The sequence below is a fragment of the Cetorhinus maximus genome, chromosome 18, assembly GCF_964194155.1.
Source record: "Cetorhinus maximus chromosome 18, sCetMax3.hap1.1, whole genome shotgun sequence".
In the NCBI taxonomy this organism is placed as follows: Eukaryota; Metazoa; Chordata; class Chondrichthyes; order Lamniformes; family Cetorhinidae; genus Cetorhinus; species Cetorhinus maximus.
Genome location: NC_135896.1, coordinates 29,669,047 through 29,686,337, shown reverse-complemented (window position 1 = coordinate 29,686,337; position 17,291 = coordinate 29,669,047). Strand labels below are relative to the sequence as shown.

The following is a 17,291-nucleotide window of genomic DNA, read 5'->3' as shown; positions in this document are numbered from 1 at the left end:
CTGAAAGTTGCTATATAAATAGAAGGTCTTCTATCGTTGCTTATGTATTGTATGGCATGGTTAAAAATCGAAATGTTAAAGGGACCTCTGGATCTTGAAAGAATCACCTTTGTTACTAGTATTGCATCTAACTCACTCTTATAAGCTATACAATTGGGCAACCCCATCTCTCATGTCTTTTGATCGTTGGAGAGAGGCCGCGGTTTATGCACAGTTGGAAGACATTGAGCCCTGATGTGTAAAACAGAGCACAGGGAAACAGTATCGACTTCCTACAATCACCTAGAGAAATGACGCAAGACAACAGCATCCATTGAACCATAACTGCTAGGTACTATTCTACTAACGTGCAAAATTTTACAGTTCAGACTCTCCCAACTCTACTCTCATCTACATCAAAGAACAAGGCAGAAGAAAAACAATTCTCACTATATGAAAATTGCAAACTTATGCATGACACAATTCAATTGGATACTACAGGACATTTTGCACTCCACGCTCCGTTCCTGTTCACTCAAAAACTCAGTGAATATCACGCTGTCAGACTTCGTTGTTTAGGCTGAAACTAAGTCACATTTATCAATAATATTATAATTCTTCTGTAATTCAAATTTGTTAAATTTTTAAAAAGCATCAATACAACGCTTGATGTACATTGTACTTCAAACTGTCACAAAAAAATGACCAACTCCAAGCTCATGTTCTTTTCAAAATAATTTGACTAAGTTTATGATGGATGTAACATGGGTACTTGAAGCTCCACTCAATACTCCAAAAGTAGTTACAGCCGGCAGACAAACATCTGAAAACTAAAGAATGTAAGATTGTTGTCTAGATATGATTTATCTGAAATGAAGTTTGGCTTCTTTGAAGAACACACTCAGATCAAAGCATTTCTTTTCAATTCAGCATGTAAATTTGTTTTCACCATTCAGCCTGAGAGATTGTAAATCGCAGCTCATTGATTGTTGGTTTTATTTCCCTTTGCCTATCAAATAGCTTGGCTCTGAGATCACCACAATAGTATCTGAAGGAGTCAGTATTTCATTTGCATTTAACATTTTAAAGATACCTGGAGTTTCCATTGCAATTTATTAGTATGTACACATAATAAAACTGGGTTGGGTAACTTTCTCCCAGCCACTCACAAAAAAAGCCATCTCTGAACACCTTTATAAATAATATTCCTTGGCCTACATTTTCTAGGTACATTGAAGAATACAAATAAGTACATTTTAAATTCACAATATATTGGCCTATCTGAAATTTATTACAAAGATGTTATTGCTTCAAGCAAAACAGAGCACTGCTTCTACAGAACAAATGAGGATCACTTAGTTTTACAGTACACAGCAATATGTGAGTTATCTTCCTTCTTTGATTTAACTCAGGAATTGCATTAAAATAGAATGTTCTGCTCATGTGTATGGTTAGGAAATTCATAGAAGTGTGTGAGCCATGGCTCAGTGGTAGCACTCACACCTGAGTCACACAGTTCTAGGACATGAGCACAAAAATCAAGGCCAGCACTCCAGTGCAAACTGAGGGAGTTCTGCTCTGTCGAAGTAAAGCCTTTCAGACATTAAACTGAGGCCCAATCTGCACTCTCAGGTGGATGCAAAAGAACCCCTGGTACTATTTCGAAGAAGAGCAAGGGAGCTATCGCCAGTGTCCTGGCCAATATTTGTCCCTCAATTAACATCATAAAAATAGATTATCTGGTCATTATTACATTGCTGTTTGCAGGAGCCTGCAGTCGTAAATTGGTTGCAGCGTTTCTTACGTTACAAAACTGACTACATTTCAAAAAAGTACATAGTTGGCTCTAAAATGCTTTGACACACGAGTGCATGGAAGGCGCTATGTAAATGCAAGTCTTTTTTTTCTTTCACAAAGGTTACATAGATCAAACTAAACTGAAAGCATGGAAATCATTGTACTGTACTATAGACTACTGCAAATGCGCACAGCAAATTCAAACCAATTTGAAAAGAATGCTTCAATAATAAAGGCAGCAACATCCACTACCAAATTATACCTCTGGTATGCATACTGACTCATTACCTGATATGGTCTCAGAATTAAGAGAAGCAGAGAGCCACTTTCTCTCAGCATGGAAGCAAGCACTGTGGTTACCAATGAGGTACAACTATAAGTATACACTGCAAACCTTATGTAATTACTCTCCCATCTCCGGATTCAAAACAATCATGGTAAGTCTAAACTGGAATTATAACACAGACGTACTTTCATCACTATATTCTGTTGCTTCCAGGAATTAATCAGTAAGCAGAAAATTAGTTTCTACAAATAAGCCAAAATCAAACTAGGTAACTTTTATTTTATATGGTGTCAGCATTATTTTTGAGAACACCTTTCATTCTTGCATGCCATTTAATCATAGGTACTTGGTGCTAAAAGCATATTGCATTTTATCTAAATTGAGCATATACAACTAATGTGCAGAGAATAAAAGGTGTATGGGGCTTTGGAAGGCCAAAACAATGGCAATGTCACAAATCACAATAATAAAGCTTACGCCTCTTAAATTGTTACCACAACAGTTTTAAGATTACCACAACTTGCACCAGTAAAAGAATTCAGTACAATTACTGCTTACAACATTTTTATAATGTTTCAAGGAACAATGATAAAATAATGTTACAGCTGTTAGGCTACAAAAATTATGGGACTAGGTGGTAGTTTTAACTTCACTAATTTTAAGATGGCTCCAAATATTATTTAGGCAAGTTATAGAATTTCCCTGGTTTAAAAACAACTTAAAATAAAAAGGAACCTTTTACAATATGACAAGATACAAAAAAAAACTTGGTAACAAGTTGGTGGTAATGAGAAGCAAATTTGAAGTGTACTAAAATGAGAACTTGAATAAAATGTAATAATCTCCAGGTGCATATAACAGCTCAGGGGGCCTAATTTATATTCCTGTGATTTGTGACCTCACCTGCACGCAAAACCCCATACATCTGTTACTCTCTGCATATTAGTTGCATATTTACTTATTAGGCAAAATGTAAAACATTTTAAGTACTATAATGCTACAAAGTACACATACTGTGATTAAATTACAGTCAAGGGTGAAAGTTTTTCTGAGAAAAATCACTACCAATGTGAAAATTAAAAATGAACTACAGTTTGTTTTTGGTTCGTTTGCAGAAATAAATTTCATATCCTATTACTTCTTGCAGCTTATCCTCCATGTATATATAATTTAAAAAATCATTAATGTTTCATAGTGTCAGCTTGGCTTTGTGGTACAACCCCAGTCATAAGGCCATTGGTCAAGCACACTAGGAAAAAAAAGAGCATGGTCCATAATGGTGGTACTGTAACAAGAAACTAACCTGAAGCACTGAAAATTCTGCTTAATTGATCTTTCTCCTATAAACTGAACCATTAGTAAAAAGGTTTCTGTAGCAACAATCACAGGTCCCTTGGCCAAACAAAACGTTTCCATAGCAAAGCCAGTTCTGACTTCTGCAGAGCTTTAAATTTACTGCTTTCATTATGTAAATCAAGGTCACAGAAAATGCCTTTGAAATTTATTCAACTATTCCATGTTTTGCCCTGCAATACCTCTAAGTAACTTTACCAGTTTACTTCATCCAGTTAAGCATTTTTCAGTCTGCTGAAAAGTCAGGGTAACTAAAAATGCACCTCAGGATGCAATACAATGTTTGTGTCTAATTGATCTTCAGTCTTTTATCTAGGATTTCACCCAGCATTAGGATATTAAACTCAGGTCTTCAAATTTTGCACTCAACAGCTTTCATATAAAGGAACTGAACAATAAAATGCTTAGGAGAAAGAGACAGCTTTTTAAAAAAACTCATTCCTGCTGTTTAGCTCAACATCATCACTTAAACCAGCTTTTATACTGCCCAGCTAAATGTTATATTTTGTTAGAACTCCATTGTACTTTCAACATTACTTTTACTGTGGATCAGCTGTTTACAAGACCATATAGTGCAGTAAGTCAACAAATATTATTTTTTGGTCTTAAGGTGTGGGCAACAATGACAAAGTTGCACTTCTTGCCCATCCGCATAGATGATGGCAGACCTTTTCTTCAGGCCGTTTCAGTTATTAGGGTAACGGTGGTCCCAATGATATTAAGTAGGGACTCCAGGATTCTGATGCAATGATGATGAAGGCATACGTCTACGTCAGGATAGTGTGTGACTTACAGGTGATGACATTTGGACATTGCTGCTATTGCCACTATTGAGAGCCATAGAGGAGGGCAGTGCTGTTGAAGTAACCTTGATGAATTATTGCTGTGCAACCACGGTATACTAGTGCACTGAGTCCATGGCCTGGAGGTGGATTAAACAAACTGCTTTGTCCAAGTTAGTTTTGAGTTGTGTGTTGTTATGGCTGCACCCATCCAGATAAATGGTGAGCACTCCATAACACTCTTGACTTGAGTAGTGTAGATGGATAGACATAATCTCCAAAACGATATAGATGGGTTGGTGGAGTGGGCGGTAAAGTGGCAGATGGATTTTAACATAGAGAAGTGTGAGGTCATACATTTAGGGAGGTCAAACAGTTACAGGGATTACAAAATAAATGGGAATATACTAAGAGGGGTAGATGAAGTGAGCGTACAAGTACACAGGTCCCTGAAGGCAGCAGTTCAAGTAGAAAAGGTTGCAAAGAAGGCATATGGAATGTTCCCCTTCAATGGCAGAGGTATAGAATATAAAAGTAAGGATATAATGTTGGAATTGTATAAAACACTGGTGAGGCCACAACTGGAGTATTGTGTGCAGTTCTGGTCACCACATTACAGGAAGGACGTAATAGCTCTGGAGAGAGTGCAGAGGAGGTTTACAAGAATGTTGCCAGGGTTAGAAAAGTGTAGCTACGAGGAGAGATTGGATAGGTTGGGGTTTTTTCCTTAGAACAAAGGCGGCTGAGAGGTGACTTGATTGAGGTGTACAAAATTATGAGGGGAATAGATAGAGTGGACAGGGTAAAATTGTTTCCTTTGATGGAGAATTCTAGAACCAGGGGACATAGATTCAAGATAAGTGGCAGAAGTTGTAGGGGGGACATGAGGAAGAACTTTTTTTACGCAGAGGGTAGTGGGTGTCTGGAATTCGCTGCCGGTGGTAGAGGCAGAAACTTTAAACTCTTTTAAAAAGTACCTGGATCTGCACCTAACGTGCTGTAAGCTGCAGGGCTATGGGCCAGGTGCAGGAAAGTGGGATTAGAAAGGGCACCTGGGTGCCCTCAGGCTGGCATGGACAAGATGGGCCAAATGGCCTCCTTCTGTGCTGTAACTTTTCTATGGTTCTATGATAGATGGAGAGGTCAAAAGGTGAGCTACTCATCACAAAGTACTCAGCCTCTGCCCTAGCATTGCAGCTATAGTTCTGATTTGGCTGGTCAATAGTGAGTCTCAAGACATTAATTGGGGGTTCAATGTGAAACTTAAGGGGAGAACGCTGGCCACATATGAAATGCAAATGTTACCACTTCAAGCACAGGCACTATTCAGGGCCTGCAGTAAGTTAGGATGAGCTGCTTCTTATGCAAATCCAGAGTCAATACCCTCATTACAATTTAGTTAACCTGTGAAAACAAGCTTTTATTATTTATCCTTTTAAAAAGTTTCAATTTTGGAAACATTAGAATCCTTTTAACTTCCAGTTAAAAACGCCAACATTTTTCAAACCATTCTTCATAACCATAACCTCTCATTTCTAATATCATTTCAGTGAATTGGTGCCATTTTCCATGGTTCTAAATTCCTTTCCAAAATGAGGTGACCTGAATTGGTCAATCAGTGATGAACATCCACCAAACACCAAGACTTCGCAAGGCCCAAGAGGATGAAAATCAATGTCTCAGCCTACAGCAGCCCAACTGAAGAGCGGAATTCCAAGTGCAGCTGTTACGACCGGGATGGGAAGAGTGTGCAAATTATCAAGCCCCACTACTCTGCAGGCCGTACCATTAATTTAAATGTTTATTTTATCACTGAAATGGCCAACTGTGTACCTATACCTCAAGTACCCAGAAGAGAAGAGACTCTGACCAGGCTTCTTTCAAAAACTCAATGATAAATTTATTTCAAAACAAAACTTCTTTTAACAAGTTGCAAGTACTGGTTAACACAATTGTAATCAGGAAGTATAGCTATTTATCTCTTCCTGAAGAAATCCCCAAGAACACACACAGGCACACAAACAAACAATGGACAAACAGATAGAGTCTCTCTGCAGAGATGGCCTTGGGAGGATGGGCGTTAAAAGGATAAAGTCTGCAGGGTCTCGATGCTGTCGACCTGAAGTTCTCTCGTGTGCAGACGGGCTGCTGGTCCTGGTAGATGCCTGGAAATTCCCACCAATTGGTTTCAGCTTTGCAGGTCCAAATGCAGGCTGGTTACACTCAGATGAAGATTCTCTGGCTACAGGTTGAAAGCCACACACAATTTCAGGTGAGATAAAGATAGATAGCCTTCCTTTCTCAGCTTGTTCTCCAACAGGACTACCTTCAAAAACAAGTAGGTTCACAAGTTTTTTTCGCCCTCTCTCCCATGTGACTTCAAGCAAATTATCAACCTTTCCAGTTTTTTTCCCCCATCACTTAAATTGATTGTAGTTTAAAACAAATAACCAGATCTTCCACAAGTACCATAAAGGTCAGATGATTTCTTGGACGTGGCCTGCTTGCTGACAGTTCCAAGGTGAACTTATGGCCTTCTTTAAAAAAAATCCCAGGTTAACATCCAAATGTCCAGGTCATGCCATGTCCTTCCATTTCGTAAAAGAAAAATTCAGTCTCGAGAGATATGATTCTAACACAGCTCACAATCAATCTTGTGGAAAAGCTTCACACTTCCAACTCAGTTTCAGAACAGTGGAATCAAATAAAGCCAGCTGTACTAGACTCCTGTGTCCAGATCACTGGGTTTGTGCATTGCTGCCACCAGGATTTGACGTAAACGATGCTGAAATATGTGACCTCCTGGACCAAAAACAAACAGCCTTCATTACCTGGCAGAACAACCCAAGGTTGCAAGTCAAGGCGGCAACATTCCAACAGCTCAAGGCTGATACCCAAAGGCAAACCCTGAAGATAAAGGACATGTGGTGGAAGAGAAAACCTGAGAGGTCTAACAATATGCCGAGTATCATGACGTGCAAAGCTTTTTTGAAGCTACCAGGGTCACCTATAAACCAAGGTCAAACAGACAAAATCCCCTTGCTCACAGAATGGTGTTTTCTCTTAAGGATGACAATTCCACCAGTCAAGGCTAAAAAAGAACATTTTCAACAACTCCTTAACTGTGAATCCTCAGTGGCAGCTGATACTCTCCAGGCTATTCCCTAGTGCTCTGTGGTAGAATCCATGGGCAAACTATCAATGATAGGAGAGCTGCAACAAACAGTTAAACAGGTAAAAAACAACAAAGCTTGCTGCCCTGATGGTTTTCGAGCTGAGGTCTTCAAAGCTGATGGGCTTTTGCTCACATCGAGACTCCATGCACTCATCCTACAGACTTAGAAGAAAAAAGAACTTCCCAACCCCGAGACTTCAGGAATGAAACAATTCTAACTTCCTTCAAGAGGGGAGATAAATCATTCTGTGGAAACCATCAAGGTATTTCCCGCTGGGAAAATCCTGACACGCATTCTCCTGAATCATCAACTTCCTGTGGCTGAGAAAATCCTCCAGGGATTATACCCTCCAGAGGAATTTATGACACAGTCTTTGTTGCTAGACAAATCCAAGAAAAATGTCAAGAACACATCCAGGAACTCTTCATTGCTTTCATTGACCTGACCAAAGCATTTGACTCAGTAAATCGTGAGGCTTTGTTGATTGTGCTCCAAACATTTGGATGTCCAAGGAACTTAATCACAATCCTGAAATTGCTTCAAGATGCTCAGACTGCCACTGTCTGCAATGGGAGATCTGAAACAGGTGACTTTAAAATCCAGACCAGTATCAAGCAGGTCTGTGTGATAGCCCCCCATGCTATTTAAAATCTTCCTGACAGTGGTTATTCACCTCAAAGATCAACTGCCCTCTGGTGAGTATTAAATACTGCATCGATGGAAAAAAAATGCCGCTATTAACTCTGCTGAAGCCAAGAACCCAGCCAAGCCAGTCCCAAGCCTGATTGAGAGGAGGAATAGGCATGGGGCTAGCACCCTCCCCTTGTAAAAACTCATCACAACCACAGAAACTGCAAGTAGCCACCATACCAGCAAACCCCGGCACATCCGAGGATATACATATAATAGGACTGGATAAAACTGAAAGTAAGTCCGATCCTTAACAAGCCCAATCTTCAAGGTCAAAACTATCACCAGAATTGGCACTTGGAATGTCCAAACACTCTTCCAGTGTGGGAAGATGTCCGAAGTTCTCATCTCTCGCACCACCTATCAACTTGACATCTTAGGCAACAGTGAGATACAGTGGACAGGACAAGGATGAATCAGTGGTGAGGGTGCAACGATTCTGTACTCTGGGCAAGAAAGGACACCACATTCGTGGAGTTGGCCTCGTACTCAACAGATGCTAAACGCAAGCATTAGTTAGGTGGAAGCCAGTAAACTATTTCACTGTCACCACCAGATTCCACACAAGGCATGCTAAAGTCACTTAACATAAAAGCAAAAGACTGCGGATGCTGGAAATCTGAAACAAAAACAGAAAATGCTGGAAAAACTCAGGCCTAGCAGTATCTGTGGAGAGAGAAACAGAGTTAACGTTTTGAGTGAGTCCATATGACCCTTCTTCAGAGCTAAAGTCACTGTTGTGCAATTTTATGCACCAGAGAGACACAGAGGCAAAGGATAAATTCTACCACCAATTGTAGGACATACTGGATGAGACATCCAGCTATGACATCAAGCTACTGGTTGGTAAACTAAACGCCAAGCTCAATGGCAATTGGCGAGAACTTAACAGTACGATCAGGCCCCATGGGTCAACAGGCATGCTCAACGGTAAGTTTCCGGCTGGCCATTTCCAACAGATTGAAAGTACTTCTGAGGTCAGGCAACATTGCAGAGCAGTGGGAAATCTGCAAAAATAGGATTAAGGAGAGTGCAGAAGTCGCCAGACAGGGGAGACAAAAGAGCATTGGATCACTGACCCAATGTGGAAGTTGATTGTTAAGGAAAGCTGACGGAAAGGGGCCAGGAAAAGAACATTGAACGAAGATGAGAAGACGACGAGAAGTACAGAGGACTGGATAAAGCTGTGAAGGGCTGCAGGAGTAACAAAGGTGGAGTGTTGAAAGGCAGGAAGGCACAAGCAGCAGCAAATTGGAATGACTCCAAGAGACCGTACAGGTTCATAAGGGAACAGATTGGTGCAAGAAGCAACACCACTATACCAATCAAGGGCAAGGACAGCAGGATGCTATTGACAGACGAGGGTCTGGAGGCAAGTTTGTGGAACACTTTTGGGAGATCTTCAATCAGCCCAGCCCCAGCTCCATGTTAGAGTTTGATGATGGCACAGCACCTCAGCAGCTGAACATTGATGAGGAAGAAATTGCTAGATCAGGAGGTCCAAAGAGCCTGAAGATCAACAAGGCACCTGAGATCGATGAGACACCAGCAGAGCTGTTGAAACATGGCAAGAACGCCATCACAACAGAGCAGGCAGTCCTATTCCACAAGGTCTGGACTAAGGCGAACGTCCCGGATGACTGGAGGTGAGGAGTAATCGTCAACCTACCAAGGAAAGGGAACCTCAGCGACTGCAACAACTGGAGGGGCATTACACTGCTGTCAGCACCTGACAAGGTCTTCAGTACCTGGCAATCTGGTGCTCAACAGATTGAAAGCAGAAGTAGACAGTACCCTTCGTGAAGAACAGGCAGGTTTTCAGGGTCACAGATCATGCAACAAGCAGATATTTACACTCAGGATCATCATAGAGCAGAACCTAGAGCATCAGAAGCCACTTGTTATCAACTTCATTGATTTCAAGGCGGCTTTTGATAGCGTCATCTGCAGTCACTCTGGTACATCATTAGACATTATGGTATCCTGATGTGGTATATTAAATCTTCAAAACCTTATACCATGACTCCAGCTTCTGTGTCATGATCAGCACAAGCACCATGGAGCCCTTCAACATCATCACAGGAGTACAGCAAGGCTGCATACTCTCTTCATTCCTTTTTCCTCTTGGGTGTTGATTTCATCATGAGGAAGGTGATGGTAAGTGCAGACTTTTCCATCCCTTGGCAACACCATTGGTTGATAGATTTCGCAGACGACATCACCTTGCTGGCCGAAAAATCACATGCACGTCAAGACATGACCACAGGTCTTGAGAGTAGCGGTGCCAAGGTTGGTGTACGCCAAGGTGCCAAGGTTGGTGAGAAGATCAAGACAATGACGACTGGATGGCAACAAAATACCATCAGCAACAGAACATTGAGGATGTCGACCACTACCCCTACCAATGGGGAATAGTTACAGGGAGGGTGATAGATCAATGTCCACACAAGAATCGTCAAAGCAGTATCAGTCTTCCAATAGCTCCACACTGTCTGCACAGCCAATACCATCAACACAGCTATGATGCTGCAACTCTACCTGTCCGTTGTAGTACCATTTGAAATCTTTGTTCTCTTCCGTGTCTCTCTGGCGAAGGTGTCATGTAAGTTGGATGTCTTTCACCAGCACTGCCTATGTAAGATCCTGGGCATCACAGAGAGAGACATCACTACCAACGAAGAAGTGCTACAGAGGACTGGTCAGAGGTGTCTGCAGGACATCATGGAAAGGTGATGGAGGCTGGCAGGATATGTATTTCGTCTCTCAGACATACCACCAGAGTGGCAGTAGAATGGATGCCACCAGGCAGAAAAAGAAGACGGGCCCAGCCAAAGAGGGTCTGACAAAGTACGTCTCAGGACCTTCAAGGGCAGGACCTCACTGGGCTGGAGTGAAAGAGATTGCAATGGACCAGGGCCATTGGCAGAGTCTTCTGCCCATAGTTCCTCCAGTTTCATGGGGGGTTAAGTCTAAATAAGATAGAAAACTCTAACCTCAGTTCCTTCTGTGCCAAAACTAAACTGAACGCCACACACATACATGATCTAGAGTTGGGGGTTGACTGCAATGTTGTTGCCCACTCTCAATCTCTTCAAGTCTGCATAAGAGAGACTTGGGCTGTCCTTGAATGCTGCCAAAACAAACCCATATTAAGCCACACCTGGTCAGCTAAATATTCCACCTCCCATATATGTTGAAGGAGACACTCTGGAATAGGTGGAGCACTTCATATACCTCAGCAGCTACCTTGCTCAAAAAGCCACCATTGACGAGGAAATCCAACAATGGACCAGCTGCGCCAGCTCAGCCTTCTACAAACTATGACAGTGAGCATTTGACAAAAAAAAAAGACTTTGCAAGTTAACAGAAGTCCTGGTGTACGAAGCAGTTCGTCACCACACTCGTGTACCGCAGCGAGGCCTGGACTGTGCATTAGCAACACGAGTGGTAGAGAAATTCCACCAGTAATGTCTCCGCCACATCCTCTAGATTCAATGGAAGAACTGTCAAACAAACGCTAGTGTTTACCTTGAAGCCAATTCCACAATCATCCAGGCAAAACTGCTGCAAAATTAACTGCAATGGACTGGGCACTGTGTCTGGATGGTCAAAAAGTACCTTCCCCTGCAAAGTCTTGTTCTCTCAACTCTCAAATGGCCAATGTCCTGGGAGGGGGTGGGGCGGGGGGAGTTGCGGGTGCAGACAAAGAAAATGCTTCAAAGACACTCTAAAGCTCTCCTTGAAGCACTGCATTATTGACATTAATGACAGGGAGGAGCTTCCTACCAATTGTTCACAGCTTGTCCATCAAGCTGTATCATGTTTTGAATCCATATGCCTTATTGATGAGGCAGGGCGATGGCAGAGAGAGAAAGAAAAGGAAGCAAATCCTGCAATCTGGATCCCACTACCTCATGGGATATCCTGCCCCATCTGCCCAAAAATCTGATGATCGTGAATCAGTCTGTTCAGTCAAATGAAGATCCATGGCAGAAACTCTCAGCCCTGAACAGACATCAGATTGAATCGAAGGACAGCTGAAGATGATTACTCGTTGGAGAAGGGAATTCCAAACACTAACAACCCTTCCTCCCTATCTCCATCTTAAATGGGAAACACATTTTTAAGCTGTCACCTAGTTCTAGATTCCTCACGGGTGGGGACATCCTCTCAGCATCTACATTGTCAAGCCCCTTCAGGATAATAAGTCTCAATAAGATCACTTTTCATATTTTTAAACTCCAATGAGTATACACCCACCTGCTCAACCTTTCCTCATAAGACAACCCATTTACCCCAGGAATCACCTAGTGAACTTTCTCTGAACTGCTTCCAATGCAAGTATGTCTCTCCTTAAGTAAGGTGACCCAAAACTTTACACAGTACTCTAGCACGGTCTCATCAATGCCCTGTAAAGTTCAGCAAGTCTTCCCTACTTTTATACTCCTTCCACCTTGCAATAAAGGCCAACATTCCATTTGCCTTCCTCATTACTTGCTGTGCCTGATGCTAACTTTTTGTAATCCATGTACAAGGGCACTCAGATCCCGCTGTACTGCAGCAATCTGTAGACTCTCTCCACTTAAATAATATTCTATTTTTCTATTCTTTCAGCTAAAGTGGACAGCGTCACATTTTCCCACATTATACTTCATCTGCCAAACTTTTGCCCATTCACTTGACCTTTCTATAACCCTTTGAAGACTCAATTTGTCCTCCTCACAACTTGCATTCTCCAATCTATCTTTGTACTGTCAGCAAATTTGGCTACAATACAGTCAAGGGTCCCTTCATCCATGTCATTAATATAGACTGCAAATGGTTGAGGCTCGAGCACTGGTCCCTCTGGCACTCCACTAGTTACAGTTTGCCATCCTGAAAATGATCCATTTATCTCTACTCTAGTATCCTGTCAGTTAGCCAGTTCTCTATCCAAGCTAATATATCACCTGCAACACTACAAATTGTTATCTTGTGTAGCAACCTTGTGTGACACCTAATCAAATGCCTTTTGGAAATCCAAATACACCACATCTACTGGTTCCCCTTTATCCACCTTGCTTGTTACATCCTCAAAGAACTCAAATAAATTTGTCAAACACGATTTCCCTTTCACAAAACCATGTTGACTCTGCCTGATAGTAGCAGGACATTTAGAAAATTATAATTCTCTCTCTTTAATAATGGATTCTAGCATTTTCCCAATGACAGACTTTAGGCTAACTGGCCTTTTGTTTCCTGCTTCTTGTTTCCCTCCTTTCTTGAACTGGGGTATTACATTTGCACTTTTCCAATCCATAGGGGCCTTTCCAGAATCTGGGGAATTTTGGAAGATTAAACCAATCTCTGCAGCCACTTCTTTTACGACCTAGGATGCAGGCCAACAGGTCCAGGGGACTTGTCAGCCTTAAGTTTCATTAGTTTTCCCTTACTTTTAACCCACATTTCTCTGCATCTTCCACCTAACTGCTAGCTGTTAACCTATATCCTATAGCTTGTCCCACTTAAAACACTTTGTCATCTCATGCCCAACTTGTCACTTGTAATTGATTTAGAGTTGACACCAAATTGGATACAACATTCCTTTATTTCAAACACAAGCATTAATACATTTCATTATTTAGGCAATAATTTACATAGAAAGAAAATGGTATTACCTCGGTCCTCTTTTGGGTACAACGCATGGTTGGCCCCTTCCAGTACAGCAACTCTACCTCCACAATTAGAAGCGGTTTCATTTGTGTTCTTACATCCCCTTCAGTCATGTAACCCACAACCTTGTGCTCAGCACTGCTGCACCCTTAGCCAAGCTCTTCCAGTACAGCTACAACACTGGCATTTACACAACAATGTGGAAAATTGCCCAGGTATGTCCAGTCCACAGAAATCAGGACAAGTCCAACACAGCCAATTACTGTCCCACCAGTCTACTCATGGTTATCAGCAAAGTGATGAAAGGTGTTGCTGACAGTGCTATCAAGTGGCACTTTCACATCAATAAACTGCTCACCAAAGCTCAGTTTGGGTTCTCTCAGGGCCACTCAGTTCCTGATCTCATTACAGCCTTGGTCCAAACATGGACAAAAGAACTGAACTCCAGAAATGAAATGAGGTGAGAGTGACTGCCCTTGACATCAAGGCAGGAATTGACCAAGTATAGCATCAAGGGGCCCCTGCAAGACTGAAGTCAACAGGAGTCAGAGTGAAAACTCTCCACTGGATGAAGTCATACCTAGTAAAAAAAAAAGTCGACGGTTGCGGTTGCTGAAGGTCAATCATCTCAGTCCCAGGACAACCCTGTAGGATAGTTTCCTAGGCCCAACCATCTGCTTCAATAATCTTCCCCCCAACATAAGGTCAGAAGTGGGAATGTTCATTGATGATTGCAGTGTCTAGTATCATTCACACTCCTCAGATGCTGAAACACTATGTTAATATGCAGCAAGATCTGGACAACATTCAGGCTTGGCTAATAAATGGCAAGTAACGCTCATGGCACACAGGCAATGACTATCACCAACAAGAGAAAATCTAACCAACTCCCCTCGACATTCAATGGCATTACTGTCGCCGAATCGCCCACCATCAACATCTTGGCAGCTATCACTGGCCAGAAGGTTAACTGGACCCAGTATACAAGTACTGTGCCTACAAGAGCAGAACAGAGGCTGGGAATCTAGAATCACAATGTTGTCCACAAACTCCCACAAGCTGCAGTTGTGGAACTCCGCCTGCACTGCCATCCCTATATAAACTTGTTTAATTTGTTTAATTATAGGTCAGAGGCTGAAAATATTTTGGTGATCAACTCACCTTCTGGCTCCCCAAAGCTTATCCACCAGCTACAAGGCACAAGTCAATAGAATGCTCTCCACTTGCCTGGATGAGTACAGCTCCGACCTCACTCAAGAAACTAGACAACAACCACGACTAAGCAGCCTACTTGATTGGCACCCCATACACCACCTTAAATATTCACTCCCTCCGCCACTGATGCACAGTGGCAACAATGTGCACCATCTACAAAATGCAATACAGCAACACACCAAGCCTCCTTCAACAACATCTTCCAAACCCACGACCTCTACCACCTGGAAGGACAAGGACAACAGACTCATGGGAACGCCACCACCTGCAAGTTTCCCTCCAAGCTACACACCAACGTCATGGAACCTAGTCGCCGTTCTTTAACTGTCACTGGGTCAAAAACATGAGACACCTTTCCTATCAGCACTGTGGATGTATCTACACTAGACCGTCTGCAACAGTTTGAGGAGGCTCATCACCACTTTCTCAAGGCCAATTAGGGATGGGTAACAAATGTTGACCTTCCCAGTGATGCTCACATCCCATGAAATAAAAACAGGTTGTCATTGGTTAGTGCTTGCAAGTTTTTTGCCTTCCCTTAACAGACAGTGTGTATACTGCTTGATCAAACAGCCTTTTAGAAAGCAAGTTATTTCCATTTGGCTATTGCAAGAACATGAGATATCTCAATCCAATCGGGGCCATTTGCTTACCAGTTCTGCTTGTCCCATCGTTTTAGGTAATTAGAGCACTTCCTTATCTGATGAAGACCTCTTCACGTAATTACACAAATTACAACAGTTTTTTTTCTCTCTCTTAATGCACCAACAGTTGTTTTTTGTTTAAACTAGGTCTATTTGACTACGTACGGCTTGATGGTAAAGTAAGAAGCAAAAGAACCTCAACTTCTAATTCCTTATAGACTCCCCATCTTGAGTGAAGAACAATTTCTGATCCCTCATCACATAATCATAATAGTTATACATTTGCCATGACATTCACTGCATCACATGCAAGCCAACAAAATACCAAGTTAATTAAAATATTTAATACAATCACTTGCACTATTATAAAGCACATGTACATTATTCAATACCCATGGATGTGTTCCACTTCAGACCAATTTCCACTACTCATGATCCCTAACTTTTGTATGCGTTGCTCAACAGCTTCGTTTTCCTGAAGCATGTTCTAAGCTATATTTTCTATATCCTAGGAGCCAAAATGAAGAGAAGTGCCAGACAAATAAGATGAATTTAATCTTTTGCTTTTGAATTTAGTCTTTATTGGGCTAGGTCTGATCCATGTCAGACAGAAAATTGGTGGTAACATCTTTGTAAGAAGGTAGTGCTTCATGCAAGGCTTTATTTTGAGATTTATTGCAATTATTCAGAAAGAGAGATTCTTTGGTGGATAAAGAGGTTCCATTATAAACATGGAGACACCAAAAAATGAAATCAGGTGCATGGAAATAATGAGCTAAAAATTAAAAAATTGTGAGAGTGGCAACATTTACAAATCATCTATGTTCCCTTGTGATTTAGTACAATGCTAGCAAATCTCAAACATCTTACCAGAGTTTGTCAGACTAGCTAAGTTATTCTCAAGATTTGTACTGCTGACATTAGGTTTTCGGGTAAAAAACACGTTTTCAGTGGCTTGCATCATTTGACTGGTCCTTAGTTTTGGAGACAGCTGCAAATCATTGTATGGTTGAACCTACAAGGAAAAGAAATTACAATGTGAGTTCTTTAAAAAAGATAATCTAAAGCTAGGAGTTTCTCAGATCAATTATTTAGTCAATCAGTCTCAAAAAAAACCTTGTAACCTTTATAGATTGTACACAATCTATACTATGTTCCAATACTCGATTGAAGTTGAATATTAAGTAACATTTGGCTTAGTTCAGAGATTGACAATGTATTGGCCTGGAATCTGCGGCTATAATGACGATGAAACTGTCAGCGCTTGTCATTATTGTATCACACTGACAGCAAATTCCGCAGTTAAACATGGAAATGTGGAAGCTGTTGTTAGTAATATCTTGCTACTGCACAGGGTGCACTGTTGCAATCTTCACAGATTTAAACAAGAGTCAATGACTGAATGTGAACTTCGACTTTTTATACATTAATGTTGCTGTAAAGGCCTTGTTGAATGAGGTGTAACCAAACTATTATTGATGCACTAAGTCAATTCCTAAACATCTGGCCCTGAGAAACTAATTTTATATGAGTGAAGTATCATTCCATGTTTTCTTTTACACGTTTATGATATTTCAGTTTCAATCTTCATCCAATGTGTGATTCCAATCTTTAGCTCGCTTTCTATAAAATGATTACAAAGTGAATAATAATCCATGCTTTTTATTTCCTGGTTTGTTCTGAGAATTCTTCAATATAATTGGCTACTGCTCAGCCT

The 17,291-nt window shown here is 41.3% G+C and overlaps 1 protein-coding gene across 2 annotated transcripts in view; it reads right to left on the bottom strand.

The window, feature by feature from the left end:
* The window catches only part of togaram1 (TOG array regulator of axonemal microtubules 1), a 148,165-nt gene that overhangs the window by 103,530 nt on the left and 27,344 nt on the right, over positions 1 to 17,291 (bottom strand). For both annotated transcript variants that reach the window (XR_013579446.1, XM_078562321.1), the window contains exon 2: positions 16,445 to 16,589. Coding sequence is in view for 1 of the 2 variants with exons in the window: in XM_078562321.1 (XP_078418447.1) it covers positions 16,445 to 16,589 (145 nt within the window). In the remaining variant the exon portion in view is untranslated. The remainder of the gene's footprint in view (positions 1 to 16,444; positions 16,590 to 17,291) is intronic.